This window comes from Chiroxiphia lanceolata, chromosome 17 (assembly GCF_009829145.1).
Source record: "Chiroxiphia lanceolata isolate bChiLan1 chromosome 17, bChiLan1.pri, whole genome shotgun sequence".
Classification (NCBI taxonomy): domain Eukaryota; kingdom Metazoa; phylum Chordata; class Aves; order Passeriformes; family Pipridae; genus Chiroxiphia; species Chiroxiphia lanceolata.
Window position 1 is genome coordinate 1175357 of NC_045653.1, and position 15154 is coordinate 1190510.

At 54.2% G+C, this 15154-nt stretch overlaps 1 protein-coding gene across 1 annotated transcript in view; it reads left to right on the plus strand.

Annotated features, from left to right (window-relative positions):
- Positions 1 to 3303: 3303 nt before the first annotated feature.
- Positions 3304 to 15154, plus strand: part of LOC116795336 (fer-1-like protein 4) — a 37851-nt gene continuing 26000 nt past the window's right edge. Inside the window, exons 1-15 of the mRNA XM_032704984.1 lie at positions 3304 to 3388; positions 3469 to 3524; positions 4477 to 4565; positions 6115 to 6214; positions 8292 to 8383; positions 8968 to 9009; positions 9110 to 9274; positions 9546 to 9606; positions 10731 to 10862; positions 10981 to 11043; positions 12005 to 12089; positions 12369 to 12528; positions 12673 to 12856; positions 13623 to 13809; positions 13984 to 14348. Coding sequence (XP_032560875.1) covers positions 3310 to 3388; positions 3469 to 3524; positions 4477 to 4565; positions 6115 to 6214; positions 8292 to 8383; positions 8968 to 9009; positions 9110 to 9274; positions 9546 to 9606; positions 10731 to 10862; positions 10981 to 11043; positions 12005 to 12089; positions 12369 to 12528; positions 12673 to 12856; positions 13623 to 13809; positions 13984 to 14348 — 1860 coding nt within the window. The 5' untranslated portion in view covers positions 3304 to 3309. The remainder of the gene's footprint in view (positions 3389 to 3468; positions 3525 to 4476; positions 4566 to 6114; positions 6215 to 8291; positions 8384 to 8967; positions 9010 to 9109; positions 9275 to 9545; positions 9607 to 10730; positions 10863 to 10980; positions 11044 to 12004; positions 12090 to 12368; positions 12529 to 12672; positions 12857 to 13622; positions 13810 to 13983; positions 14349 to 15154) is intronic.

The following is a 15154-nucleotide window of genomic DNA, read 5'->3' on the forward strand; positions in this document are numbered from 1 at the left end:
CCTGGACTTCTCTTTTTGCTTTCCAGCAATGTGGCTGGTGGTGTTTCAGCATCTGAGTGAGCCTAGGTTGAGTGTGATCCAAAAAAAAGCAGAGCCAGTTGTCCATCATTGTTAATTTTGTTCCCTGTTAATCACTGACTGCTGAATCCTGCAGCCCTGTCCTGCAGTAAGATGAGCTGTTTCTTTCTTGTGAAATTATGAAAGAACTTGTCTGTTCTACCAGATGAACCCTGAAATGGTGAGAATACGTTGGCACACTGCACCAGTGATCCAGGCCCTGAAACTGGTTAAGTTACAAACCTGTGTGAAGGCAGAACCTGAGGTTGAAGTTTCACCCTAAACTAGGCTAGTCATTCTGGATGGACTCTGCCACCAAAATACCACTACATGGCTTGTGCTTGAAGGGCTGTGGGGCCGGGCCCACTGCTGAGCCAAGATGAATCTGTGCTAGTGTTTTATTCAAACCTATTTCTGACCATGATATGTTCTCCCAGGTTACACAGGCAGCAGCCAGCTTCCTCTAGAGAAAGCTGGACTGTTTCCTGTCACCTACCATGCAGCACCACATTTTCTTGCACTTCTTGCATTCTAAGTCTTGCACTTCAAGACTTAAGAGTCTTGAAGAAACCAAGGAACCTCTCTTCTTGAGTGGCTGTTTAAACTGAAATGTGTTACAAGTGTGGAAGAGAGGAAAACTTCCAAGTCTTCTCTGAGAAACTGCAGTGTGATGGAGAACATCCTTTACTCATGTTTTCAGCTGCTTGTAGCCTGTAGACAGAGCTCTCCTTCCCTGTGCGATGCCTACAAGAAACCTAAGGCTGTTTTTTTGTGTGTGTATATTTTGAAATCCATTTTGCCTCTCCTTTTTAGACCTCTGCCAGCTCCCACTCAAAGGAAGAGAGTGAATCCTCCGTGTCTCTGCACTCTGAGGAGTAGAGTCACTGGTCTGCAGCTAGCTGAGGGGTTTCCAGGTGTTGGACTCATTGGTGGTAGGAGAGACCTTTCCTGTTCTGGGGAGGAATTGGCCAAGATGTGGCAGAGGCAGGTCTGAGGAACTACTTCGCCCTGTGGGAGCAGAACAGAATTTGGAGGAGATGCTCTTTATCCACAAATAAATGGCTGAAATGTGAGCAGGAAAAGGGACACAAATCCTGCAGTTGTCGCTTGAAAACAAGAGCTGATGGGTGTGAGCCCAGGTGAAAAGCCTTGGGAGGGTCAAGCTTGGAAGCTGCTGACCTGGCATGGCAGAGTTTTGTCAGTTTTCTCTCATTCTTGACTCTCCTCAGGACACCAGGCTTTAGAGGAAGTGCAGCACTTTGGAAGGCTGGCAGGGCTGTCTCCTGCCATGTGCTGCCCTGGGTGTAGCTGGAATGCAGACTGATAGCATGGCTGTGCTGGAGTTAGAGGAGAGGTCAGGTTGGAGCTCAGGTTACCAACGTGTTGTGTTCTCGCTCAGTGCCGCCGCAGGCTCTGTCCCCCCCAGTCACTGTCTTGGTTTATCTCTGTGGTGAGCATGGGGAACACCCCAGAAGTCTCTTTACCGTGACCAAGATTGAACAAACACTCTTGGACTTGTGATCCTTAACGGTATTTCAGCCTCAGGGCTGTGTATAAATCAAAAGCTGTTGCAGGAGCTCACTGGGGAGGGTTCCTCTTGCTTCCTGGACATCTGGCAATAAATATTGGTGACATGTCATGCCAGATTATGGCAGACTACCTGACAGCTCCCTCCTCTGTGGGAGATGATGCTCCATCCCCCTTCTTTGCCCATATAACTGGTTGGGCTAATGGCCTTCCCTGGGGTCTAAAACATTTGGTTCCCCTGGACTGTTTTGCTAAAAAAAGGCAATGGGACTGCTCCAGGTATTTGAGGAAGTCACACAAACTCACTGGGAAATTCTGTCTTTTGATCACCTTTGAGCAAGTACCGGATCCACTCAGTAGCAGCATACTTTGGTGGTCTGGATGTCTCACTAAACTACCTAAATTGCACTTCTTGCCCCCCTCCAACCATGACTGGATGGGGGGTCAGTGCACTGAGCTTTCTGTGCTGCCCTAAACTGATGGGCTTGCTTGTTTGGGTTCACAGAAGTGGTGCTGAGTGCTGCCAGCCTGCTATGCTGTGAAGCTGCATCCTCCCACCCTGGCCCGCTGGTGTGCTTCCACCGCCTCCAGCACCACTTCCCAGGTGCTCCAGGAAGTGCTTGTGCAAGAGGGGAATAAAGGGAATATCCGCAGGGCTTGCTTTGAAGCAGCTGGCATTGAACAGGTATGATTCACTCCTTTGTGTTTGTGGAGCTGGATGAGCCACCCTGACCTGCTGCAAGGCACCCTGCGCAGTGTGTGTGCGTGCAGGTGTTTGCTGCTGGCTGCTGAGAGAACCAGAACCTCGGGAGAAAGAAATGCTCTCCAAATTCTGCTCAGCTCACGATTGTTTGATTGTTTTTTCCTGGCCCGAATCTGTGCTCCGTAAGGGCTTTGGCATCTCTATCAGCTCTCGTGCAGGTGAGATGAGCTGTCTCAGGCCCAAGGGGGTGTAGTGGGGAGCACAGCGTGCCTCAGCTCTCCCTCTTCCCTCTCCTTGTGCCAGTGCCCTGCGGAGCAGCTGAAGCTCCTGCCCCGCTGTCTGTGGGTTTTGGTGCTTGTCCGTGTCCTGCAGAGGGCTGGCAGCTGGGCTGCAGCCGCTGTCCCCGTCCCGCTGTGGCGTCCCCGCTCTGCTGCACAGCCCGTCGGGTCCCTGCTCGGGGGCTGCTGAGCACAGGCTGTTTCCCTGTGTCAGGAGAACCCAACCCTCACAATCTGAGGGCTGTGGTGAGCGGCCCAGCAAGCTGCCCTTTCCCACCCTCCCTGTGTTTGCTTTGGAGGGTTTTAACCACCGGAGCCGTGATTTTGAGCCGGGGCAGGTGCAGGGTGGCTGAAAGCAGAGCCGTGCTCTGCCCTCGCTGCAGCACTTGGACCGGTGTCTCCCAGCCCTGACTTCAGTCCCCAGGCAGCAGCCCGAGCTGGAGCGGGGCGGTGCGATGGGTATATTCACTTCTGCCGTTCCCAGCCTGGGAAGGGAGAGCACCCGCTGCTCCCCGGCCCCCACAGCGCAGGGCTCCGCGGGCCGGGAGAGGTGCGGGCCGGGGGCTCAGCCCGGCGCCCCCGGGGTGAGGGAGGCACAGCCGGGGCTGCCCCCACCCCTCCCGTGCCCCGGTCCTGGGGTGCTGGGGCGTGGAGCGTCCGGCCGAACCGGCTGGGCGAGCCGGGCTGAGTCACGGCGGGCGGAGCGGGGCTGGGCGGGGGGCAGCAGTGCCGGCCACCGGCTCCATGGCGCTCAGCGTCCGCCTCCGCAGGCTCTGCGGGCTCCCGGGCCGCGGCGAGCGGCAGGCCCAGCTCAGCTTCCGAGGTGGGCTCCGGCGGGCAGGGCGGGGGGCTGGGGCCTGTCTGCCTCTGCCAGCGCCTCACGCCTCCCCTCTCCTTCTCAAGGCTTCACCCAGAAGACGAGGAAGGTCCGCTGTGGCACAGAGGCTGTCTTCGAGGAGGTGAGGGAACCGGGCACATGTACAACGTGAGGGACAGGGATGGGACAGGTCAGCGTCTTGGTCATAAAATCACAGATTGGTTTGGGTTGGAAGGGACCTTGAAGATCATCTAGTTCCAACCCCTATGCCACGGGCAGGTATACCTTCCACAAGATAGTTTTCTGGGAATTTCTCTGCTGCCTCGTTCCCTGCTCTGCTCAGGGAGGCAGGTGGGTCCCTCGCTGTGCAAGCTGCGGGAGCTGACACAGTGCAGTGGTAAACCTGCCTGGCAGCCTGGGCACAGTGAAGCCAAAGACAAAGCCCCTCTGCCCTCAGAAGCCCAGATTGTCGCTGCGGCCGATGCCTCGTGGGGCAGGAGTGGGCAATGGGGGGTGCAGGGATGGGGTGGCCTGGGAAGCGTGTCCACCTCTCCAGTACCATCCCCATCATCACCTCCCTGGAGCTGTGACAGCCTGGCTGTACTGTGCCAGTGGGTGGTTCCCACCTGTCCCTTACTCGATTCCAATGCCAGTGTGCTTCCTGAGGAAAGGTGGAGAAGGCTGGGGGGCAAGAGGAACAGCAGCTGGTTTGGGGGCAGTGAGTCGAAGCTTTAGGGCACAGCTTTGCCATGAGCCAGATGACTCCCTGGCCTGGGTGGTCTCTCCTCCCCAAATGCCTCTGTACCTTCCTGTGTCCCGTCTCACTCCACAGCTTGCCAGCTCAGGGACCCCAGTAGGCACAAGCATCCTTCTCTCTCTGGGGTGATGCTGCTCTGGCTTCTTTAGCAACTGAGTTGTGCTGCTGGAGGGGCTCTCTGGTCTGCCTGGCCAGCAGGAAAGTAACTTCCCACCACAGCTGCTTTTTGTCATGCCCATGGACTTGGTCACCTCACAGGGGACCCAAGGAGCCACCAGATGTGGGAAAGCGTGGCTAGGAATGTGTTGTCATCCCTTCCTGCTCCATTTGTTTGCAGCTCTTTCGTTGGCCTCACTATGGGAAGCTCATCATGGGCGAAATGCTGTCCATTAAGGTTTATAACTGCAGCAAGGTTTTCAGTAACAGGTGGGTCCTTTGGTTCTTGGGATGACCAGTAGAGATGGGGGAGGAGACATACTGGGCATTACATTGTTTACTGGGAATAGAAACTGTTCATTGAAAGTTTGATAGAAGGAAGATGAGCAAGATGCAGGTTATAGAGCAGGGAGGGAGCTGGTTGTTCTGAGGGGGCTGTATATATTAAGTTAAATAAAGGGAATGATTTAGTTGTGCCAGCAGTAACAAGAACTACCTAAGGATCCAGATCCAACCCTCAGCTGAGACAAAATAATAGAGCTACGAGGGCAGGACTTGCAGCAAACTGGGGACCTGTTCTCACCCTGAACATCCACATGGTGGCTGTGACCATGCTGCACCCAAATTCAACATATCTGCCCATGGGGAAAAGCCCTGAACTCGTGGTGGTATGACTTGATCTTTAAAAAGACAGCAAATCAAATTTAAAGGACAGCCAGAATTTAAAATTCTAGGTGGCACAGATATAACACTGTGAACTCAGTGGCTATTACAGCAGTTGTAAAACACTACGGGGAAACCCTGGAATAGAGATGACCGATTGAGTAGTGGTGGGGGGGCGAGAAAGGCAGCAGAGGCATGTCCTTCAGGAGGCGTGAAACGTGAGGGTGCAGGGAAAGGTGCCAGCTCTGATAAGCAAAATGTAAGAACCGAAGGAAAATGCACAGGAACAACTTTCTAGAAGCAGCTAATAATACAAAGCTTTTCACATAAATCCTTTTACAAACCTCCTCTGCCAGAGAGGGCGTGGAGGAAACAGATGAGCACAGTACACGCGAGACACAGGTAAAGCCAGAGCAGAAAGTGTGGCAGAACGTTGTGTCACTGTTTCCTGGATGCTTTCCTTATAGGAACTGGATCAGAGGAATTGTCTCTGACTGAAATGTCAATAGAAATTTCTACAGGACAAATAGATAACATAAATTGTAACAAAGCAGTAGGACCTGACAGCATGGAGCAAAGGAGTCCGTTGGGAAATGAGTGGGCTGACACTGACAGTGTATCCACACACACCTCTGCTGCTGGGTGTAATAGCAGGTGACAGAGAGTACAGTTCAAAAGAGTTGGTCTGTGCACTGAGAAGCCCTGGAATAGGTGAATTTTGGCCCAACTTGCAGCTTGTGGCCATAGCTGTATGTCCTATGTCTGTATTTCCTTGTGTAAAGCCTCTGTTTCCCCGTTTTTCTGGGAAGAGTCACCCCAGCTCCTCCGGGTGCCCAAACACAGGCTGGCTCCCGTGAAGCCCAGCCCAGCTCTGCTGAAGAGAAGAGCTCCCTTGAATTCTCCAGGAGTCTGGATCTGCACAAACCTTTAACCATCAATGGCAGCTGGGTTGTAAGCAGCTGCCTGGGCAGGGCTGGGGTGGAGGCAGGACCTGCTGCAGGGTCAGTTCAGGTATTTGGCTGCCAGGCTCCCTGTGGGAAGCGCTGCAGGGCGGCTGGGAGGGGCTGGGAGCGGGAGGGCGGAGATCCCGGTGCTCCCCAGGATGTAGGCACTGATGCCATGCCCAGTGGTGCTGCAGCCCCTGTTTGTGTTCCAGACTGCTCGGTACCCTCGTGCTCAGCCTTCAGCACCTCGTGACGGCCGGGAGGCTGATCCTGCGGGAGTCCCTCGTGGACAGGAACCACAGAATCACCGGTGTGAGTCCTCCATGGGCAGCCTGGCTATCAGCAATCAGTAAAGCTTTGTGGGAAACCTCATGTGCTGCTTCCCAGGTGGATTTGGGGCCAAGGGAGAGTCCAAGGTGCAGTTTGAGCTGGGAAGTGCTTTGGCATTTGTGCCCTGTCTGCACTTGCAGTCACTTCACACCCACCAAGTGGTTTCTAGGAGCACCTAGAAATGCATGGGTGGGCTGGGGGCCCTGGAGACCTGCCAAGGGCCTGAATGAGCAGGGGGATGCTTAGTAAAACCTCCCCAGGTCTGGGGTGGGTGTAGGAGGTGGCATTTCATGTGCTCCCTGCACCTTGCAGTGCATGGTTAGGGCAGCTGCAGGGCACAGAGCAGAGGGGGCTGATGGGGTGAGGTGGAAGGTGGCAGGGTGCCTTGGGACCCCCAGGGAGCTTTTGGGTTAAACACTAGCACTACCTGGGTGGCTTAATGAGTATCTGGGGCAGTGTGAGAGGCTCTGATATCTGACTGCCCCTCTGCTCTGCAGATCCCACTCTCCTCCCACCCTGGCACCAGGGCTCACTGGGCCCTTTGTGCTTGTAGAAAATGAACACTGCCCTACAATGAGCCGTTTCCTGCCAGCGGGGTGTGGAGGCACAGTTCAGTGGGTACTGGAGAGCCAGAGCTGTGTGCCAGGGTGGTGGGCAGGGTGGGAAGAGCAGAGGCAGAGGCGTCAGTCCTTTGTCCCTGTTTGCCCTTCCCATGGGCAACCTGATTCAACCCCGTGGTGGCACCTGAGATGCAGCTCTGTGGCTACCAGGCCATGAGCCTCAGTTGCACAGGCACAGCTTTCTTGTGTTGCTGAACTGCCTGGATCATGGAGCAGGTCCAGGTGGAAGCTGGGCATTTGCAGGATGATTTCTGGCCCATGCAGCTCACTGGATAAATGTTCATGCCAGCAAAGAGACAGGGACTAGACTCGCCCCTTGTGCCGGTGATGCTTTGAGGGGACTCCACTGTAAGGTCAGAGCTGCCCTTCAGCCCAGCCCTTTGCCCCTGGCTGCCTCTTCCCTCATGCTGATGAGCTTCTCCAACCAAAACCCAACCACACTGGGTTAGTTTTGGATTGTGCAGTCCTGGCTACACAAGAGCTGCAGGGGACAGAAATAGGGCAGGCAAGAGTGGGCACCCATCCAAGATGAGACTGAGACCCTCCTCCTCAGCTCAGCTGGGAAGAGACATGCCCCCAAAGGAGAAGCTGTTTCAACCACTGCTTCTTTAGGGAAGTGGGAAGCTTTGTCTCAGGCTTCTTCACTATCCAGCCTTTGCTGCTGCCTTTCCCTGTCACTGCACTACAGCTTTCTTGGGCTGCATTTCTCCTCCCAGAAATGTGTGTTTTCCATGGACTGAGCTCTGAACCCCATCTGTATGTCCCTTCAGCCTACTAAGGAGTGACTTCCTCCATGCTTGTGATTTTGGCCTCTGCTGGGAAATCCTTGAGTGTTTTGTTGGTTTGAGGTCAGGCTGGCCCCTGCACACCCAGGGTTTGCAGCCCTGCGCTGTTGGTGCCAGTTCCCAGTGTGCTCCGTGCTCCTCTGGCTGTCCTGCCCTCACTAGCACTAAACTGATGTCTCCTGTGATGCAGACTCTGGGTGTGCTGATGGCTTCTGCAGCATTTTAATCCAAGCTGTCATGCCTGGGGATGCTCTGCCAGCTGTCTCGTGCCTCCCACAGAGAGACTGCTCTGCATGGCAACCTGCAGGGCTTTCCCCACTTCTCTTGTTGAAAATGCCTTGAGGCAGCTCTCAGGGGCCTCTTTGTGGTGTATTTTAGATTTTGAAACTTGAGCCAGCTTTTATTCAGTGAATCTTGGAGTTTGGGAGTCTGTAGAGGAGGGAGTTTGGTTATGTCTAGCTTGTTGATGGAGGCAGACGAGGGGAGTCTGGTATGAATTGGCTTCTTGTGGGGTCGTGAGCCCTTTCTTCCCCTTCTTTCCACCAGCTCCTCACTTCTTTTTTTCTTCCATACCCCCTTTCTCCTTTTCCATGACATTTCTGCCATTGTTTTGTGGCTGCCAAGCTCTCAGGCCATTTCATTTTCTGCTTGTAGATCTACATTGAGTTGGATTTGCGCTACCAGCCTCCAAATGGCTCAGCAGGGACCTGGGTTGAAGAGGACTTTGTCTATCAGATGAAAGACAGGTATGGAAGTCCTGGGAAGAGCAAATTTCCAGGCAGTCTGTACAGCTGCCTTTGCTAGTGGCAGCCTTTGGGACGCAATCCAGCCTCGTTTACTCCACCTCTCCCAGGCTGATGCATCTTCGCTCTACAGCAGCAATAAGGGAGCAGGGCTCTTGGACAAAAAGTACTTTGGTAGTCCTGGGACTTCCTGGGAGTCCTTTTGGACTTGAGAGCATTTCTGCAGCCTTCCTGGCTGACAGAAGCAAGACTTCATAGTTGTAAAGTTGCAGGGAGCATGGTGTTGGACTGCAGCAATGCCATGCACCCTGCACACGGTGGGTGCCCAAAGCCAGGGGAGGTGAGGGGGTCTGGGTGAACAGGATGACAGGCAGAGGCCTGCAGAGTGTCACTGCTGGAGTGCCAGAGGCAGGCAGCAGGCACACAGGGGGGCAGTGGAACAGCTTAGGAGAAAAGTCACTTAGGAGGATGCTGGTGTCCCTGCCGAGAAACCAGCAGGACCCTGGCTGGGGCACTGTGGCTGAAGCGCGTCAGGGAACAGCCGCAGCACACGGGGCTTTGCAGCAGGACATCTCTTGTTCTTACAGCTCGGAGTTAATCATCCGCAATCCTGGATTCGAGCACCTGGAGTGAGTATCCCTGCCCAGTGCCCGGGCTCCCCCTCCTGGGTGCAGGGCAGTGCACAGCCCGCTCGGCAGGGCTGAGTGTGGCTCCCGCGGGGGTTCGCAGGGCTGCCGAGGGGCCGAGAGTGAGCGAGCTGGACAGGAAAGCTGCTGCACTGGGCAGGAAGCTGGCAAAAGGCCTGGAGGCTGATGAAGAAGAGGAAGAGGAAGAAGATCTCTATGATGAGTCTGAGATTGAGGTCTCAGGCATCATCTTCAGCCCCGTGAAGAGGTAGCCATGGCATGCTCTTTTGTCTTGCCCCGGCTTGGGTCCTGGGGTGGAAAGTGCCAGATCCTGGGGAATTCCTGTAGCTTGTGGCATCTGCTTCGGCAAAATGTCAGAAACCTTCCATCTCCAATGGCCCCAGACAGGGCTGTTGGGGATTTGTTCATTCCCAGGACGAGGGACCATTATTTTCCAGGGTTTCTGTTGCTTCCTGTGGTGGAAGGGCACTCAGGTCCATGTAGACAGAGACCTGCTCACCTGTTTTTTTTCTGTGCAGCCGCTCCAGACTCTGCTCTGCACGGGACCTCTTTGCCATCCCAACCCCACAGAGCTTCCAGGTACTGCAGCACTGGTGTGTGTCCCTACAGCCACCTCTGACCCCACAGCTGGTCCCTCACTGGGGGTCTGGGCTTCTCCGAGTGCCACATACTTGAGAGAGGCTTCTAACAAGAAGATCTTCTTGCTTTGTGTGACTTCCCTGGGCAAGGTGTAAGATTCCCTGATTGCACTGCATTCATGAGTGCTTGTCCGGAGTAGAATTTCTTTCTGGGCCATGTAGTTAGATATGGATATATATGTATATGTGTGTATATCTGTGGATATCCATGGATATGCAGGAGAAGGGAATCATCCACATGTGCCACTACAGAACAGTGCCTGAACAGAGCTTCAGAAAGCACCCAGGCAGGGCTGGTGCCTGCCAGCTTCCCCAGGGCCTTGTCTGGGCCCTCAGGGACATCTGTGGGACATGGTTGGGGTTGCTTGGACATGCTGGGGGGCTGGTCGATGATCTGACATCAGGTTAATTTGATTTCAGGGCAGGTCTCCTAGCCTGGCTGTGGATTTAACTCCTTCCCTGGTTCTGAGTAAACGTGGGCTCACATTTGGTCCAAGCAGGAAGCCGTTGTGGGTGTTGAATTTCCTACCATCTTTTTCTTGAAGCTGTAATTCTGCATCGTAACAATGGCCTGGTTAGCTGTACTGAGAGCAAATGTGAGAACATTTCTCCCCTGTCTTAGACTCATAACCAGTTGCAGTAAATGAGACAGCCACATTCCAGTCTTTCCAATGGTGTCCATCTCAGTAGGATTCAAAGAGAAGTATTGAGAGAAGATACAGAAGAGCATCTTCTCCAAGATGCTCTGTGAACCCCACCATGTGGGAGCAGTGGGTTTGCAACCCCCTGGGATTGGGAACTGAGGGTACAGTGATGCTGGGAAGGCCACTCTTGTCAAAGGTACTGGGGATCTAGCACTTTATTTCCTTGCTTGTCTGAAAGAAACAAATATCTCAAATACCATTTTGGTCTGCCCTGGCTGTAATAATTTCAGCAGCCATGCTCTTGCCAGCCCCAGGCATCCACCCCTGCACCAAGAGTGCTCTGGTATTGTTGAAACTGTCTCAGGATGGAGATAGAAACAAGGAAGTGCTGATCCAAAGGTTTTCTCCCACATCTTCTCAGGTTGGAATTAATATAATTGAAGCACAGAAGCTGGTGGGGGTGAACATTAACCCCTTTGTTGTAGTCAAGGTTGGAGAGGAGAAGAGGTACACGGCGACGCAGAAGTCAACAAACTGCCCCTTCTACAATGAGGTGTGTGACATGGACAGGGGCTCTGTCCTTGCCCCACCCATGTCCCAAGTGCCTGGCACCATCCTTGCAAGGGATGCCTGGGACTCTGGGGCTCAGCTGTCTTGCTCTTCTCTTTCAGTACTTTTTGTTTGAATTCCATGAGCCAAGGGACATTTTATTCCACAGACTCATAGAGATTTCGGTGAGTATTTTCTCCTCTTCATCCCCCATGGTGAGTGGGACAGCCCAACACTTCTGTGTGTAGACATGAGGAACGATGGGCAAAGCAGAGGTACCAATGCCAGCCAGGAGTTCCAGCATCCTGTGGCTGCAGTGGGGCAGAGCCCCAGCCCTGCTCTGAGCCAGCTATGGGCACTGCTTCCTTCCCACCTCCTCCAGGTCAGGCTCTCTGCACCCTGTGACTGATGTGGGGCCTATGGGGAAGTTTCTTGCTAGCTGCCTTGTTGCTCTGCTGTTTTGGGGGCAATTACCTACTGCCCCTTACCGGGAGCCTCATCCTGCAGGTTCTGAAGGCAAGTGACTGGTATGAGAGGAGCTCAGCAGTGATTTGTGCTGTAGAAAAGCCCAGACAGGCAGAGAGATTTTCAGAAATCCCCTGGCCCAAAGCACAAGGGTTTCCTCAAGATATAGGGATGTTCTGAAGATACCTAAACCCAGCCAGCATCTCCTTTGCCAAGCAATCTCCAGCACTTCCCTGTGAAAGGCTGCACATCTCTTCTGTTGGTGTGAGTTCAGCAAGCACTGAGCAAGGCTTGGGTTTTGGAAGAGGAACTAGCCCAGTAGGGTCATGGCTCTGCCCTGAGCCAACAGGGTATGACACAGGACTCTCTGTGAAAATCAGGTTTGCCCCAGGTCTGTTGTATGGGTTTGGCTTACCTAGGACTGGCAGAAAATGAATTGGTTGCACATGCCTTTGCCTTGGCCCAGGTTTGACTGAGAGTTATGGGCTGATGGGCTTTGTGGGAATGACTGGGCAGGAATAGGTTTGTCCCAGGGCTTACTCAGATGGGTCAGTGTAAATGAGGGGCTTGCAACTTCTCAGTTGTCCTTTGGTGAGCCCCTCTTAACAGCCCTGTCTTCCTCAGAGCTGTCACCTGGCTGCCCATACCTCACGGTGCTCAGGGGACTTGTGCTCTCCGCAGGTTTTTCACTCAAAGACGATACCCTTCCTGGGGACACGCATAGGAACATTCAAGATGGATGTTGAGACAGTGTACAGCCAGCCAGGTATGAGGGACTGCACCACATACCTGCCTCTGACCCTGCCTCTGGTCTGTCTGAAACTGCTGTTTCCTTCATGCTCTGTTGGGTCTGGTCAGGGCTCTGGCTTTAAAGCACTTAGTTCATATGAGGACCAGCACTTGCTTCTCCTCCCGGCTGTCTGAAGGCAGGTGACAACTCCTGCACCTCCAGAGGCAGGATCAGGGCAGTCTTTGTGCAGATGGAACTGGGATGTGAAATGATAACCTGGCCTCTCCCTAGGGAACTCCTCCTCTTCCCTCTCAGATCACAGGTTTTTCCAGAAGTGGGCAGTTGTCAGTGACCCCACGGACACCCGGGCAGGCGTGAAGGGCTTTGTGAAGTGCAGCATCTCCGTCTCTGCACGTGGGGATGTTGTGGGCTTCCTTCCCACCTCTTCCAGCAGCCGGGACGAGGACATTGAAAGGTAGGTGCAGTGGGGTCTTGTATGACCCAGTGAAAAAGACCTGTGGCGGGATCCAAACTTCTGCCAGTCAGGGCACTTCCCAGCTTTGTGTTCCGTGGACTCCGGGGGAGAGACGGAATATCAGAATATGAATTTGTTTTTCAGGAACCTGCTGTTGCCTAAGAGAGTCCCTGCAGAGAGACCCTGGGCCAGGGTCTGCATCAAACTGTATCGTGCTGAAGGCCTGCCCAGCATGAGTGCAGGCATCATGGGTGGTTTCTCCAAGATCATAGGGGAGAGAAAAGTCTTTATCGACCCGTACGTGCAGGTCTCGTTCTGTGGGCAGCAGGTGAGTCTGTGCGGGATAGGCTGATCTTCCTTGGGCTGTGTGGCAGCATGCACTGGGCTCATGGTGCCAGGAGCCTCCATGGGGCTCAGCAGTGCCACTGGAAAGAGGCTGGGAAAACCAAGGTCTTTAGCAGTGGCCTGAGTTGTGTGGCCGTGGCCGTGCGATGTCTGGATAAGAAGGCTTCTCTGGGACTTTTGTCTCTGCAGAGCTGCCTGTGGGACAGCCCCAGCCTTGGGCACAGCCATTGGCTGAGCTGCTGGCTGTGCAGGCAGGGATTCATATCCTTAAACACAGGGAGAGGGTCAAATAAATCCTGGAGTAGAAATCCTTCCTCTGTGTCAAGCTGGACTCAGCTTGACATCCTTGGGATAGTTTAGTGAGCTAATGGCCCTTTTCTTGCAAGGGTTTCTGGTCCTGTGGTATCCATTAATATGAGAATCAGTCCCTGGGCAGCCTGGTGGGCAGGGGGGTGCTCCCAGGGAACTCTGAGACACCTCTTGGTCTGCTGGTGCTGCCTGTTTGCTTTCAGTATTTTCCCTTGGCTGTGCAGGGAATGGCCAGGGCCTTAGGACAGCCCCCCTTGATGAAGCACGGAGAGGATTTGCAGGATGGGGGCCAGGAGCAGGGTCACTGCCACCTCCAGAGCCTGCCCAGCATGACCTGCAGGTGTTACAGGAGCACGTGGCAATCCCAGGGAGGCTCTGAGGCACCCCTTGCTCTGGCCACTGGCTGGGGCTGCGTGGCTTTCACACCTTCTCCTTCCCAGGGGGAAACATCGGTGGAGACCAGCACCACCGAGCCTGAGTGGAACGAGCAGATCAGCTTCATCGAGATGTTCCCACCTCTGTCCAGGAAGATAAAAGTCCAGGTGCTGGATGATGCCAATGTGGGTGATGTGGCCATTGCTACACACTACATTGACTTGCAGGAGATCTCGGACCCCGACAGGAATGGTGAGGCCTGGCACGGCCCTGGGGCACCTTCTGCTCGGCCATGGGGGTGTGCGGGACGTGGGAGCAGGAGTGGCTGAAGCACACTGACACCCCGGGGTGCTGGGCTGCCTCCTGGGGGGAGGTCTCTCTGCAGCAGCACCCTGCCCTCACGAGACCCTGTCCCGGTTGCTGCAGGCTTTAACCCCACGTTTGGCCCAGCCTGGGTGAACCTGTACGGCTCCCCTCAGAACTCGGCCCTGCGGGACATCCACAGGGACCTCAACGAGGGCAGGGGCGAGGGCATCTTCTACCGCGGGCGCGTCCTCATGGCCATCGCAGTGGAGATCTTCAGCAGCCCCAGCGTGGCGGAGAGGAAGCTTAGGGACAGGACGAGAGGTACCCTCAGCAAACTGAAGCTGAAGAAGAAAAGTAAAAAATCCAAAGAGAAAGCCCAAGAACCAAGCCAGCTGCAGGGAGAGGGGGAGGCTGGGAGCTCTCAGGAGGTCGAGCAGCCTGGGGAGGTCACTGTGGAGGTGGAAGAGCTTCATCCACTGCCTGAGGTGAGTCCTGCCCATCTGCAGCATGCACTTTCGTCATGGGAGAGAGGCAAGGCAAGATGAAGCTGTGTTGGTACAACAGCCATTGCTTCGCCTGCAAACCTGCTCAGTGGCTTCACACAGGCACCAGCCAAAGCCATGGCTCTGCACCACCCCCAGGATTGCCAAGAAATCTTGTTCTGCCTCTGGCAGCCAGGCAGTGACCTCAGCAGCAACCCCCCAGGTCTTGTGGGAGGGCTGGCAGGCATCAGTGTGGCCGTGGGATTTATGGTGCTGAAAAAATCTCCCGGAGCAGTTAATTAGGGGTGAGATAAGAAAGGGTTTATTTTGCCAAGGCTAAAGATGTTACAAGACGCACCGCGGTGCCTGAGATGTTACATTTTATGATACCATCCATCTAATCCCAGATGTGTCCACCCTGTGGCCTTTACTCTGGACCGCCCCGGGGTCCACCCCCTGAGAAATGGGTCTGGGGTTTTGGGGACCCTCTCTTCATCCCATCTTCGCAATCATCAGAGCACAAAGGATACACAGTAACCCAGTTTTTGACCGTGTTCTGTGGTTTAGGCCCTGATATGCTGTTCTGCCAACAGTCTAGGCCTTGCCTTGACAAAAGACTAAACATTTCTACTGGATTTGGGGCTATGAGTGATATAGGGAGCATAGAATGGGGTAAGAGGGTTGAGGAATGTGTAAACAAGGGTGCTAGAGGGAAAGGGATAGGGACAAGGTACAAAGGAGGGAGGGTTGCTGCTTTTAGAGTCTACTTCTACTACTTATAAAGCTTACAAGTCTTACAAATATTAGAA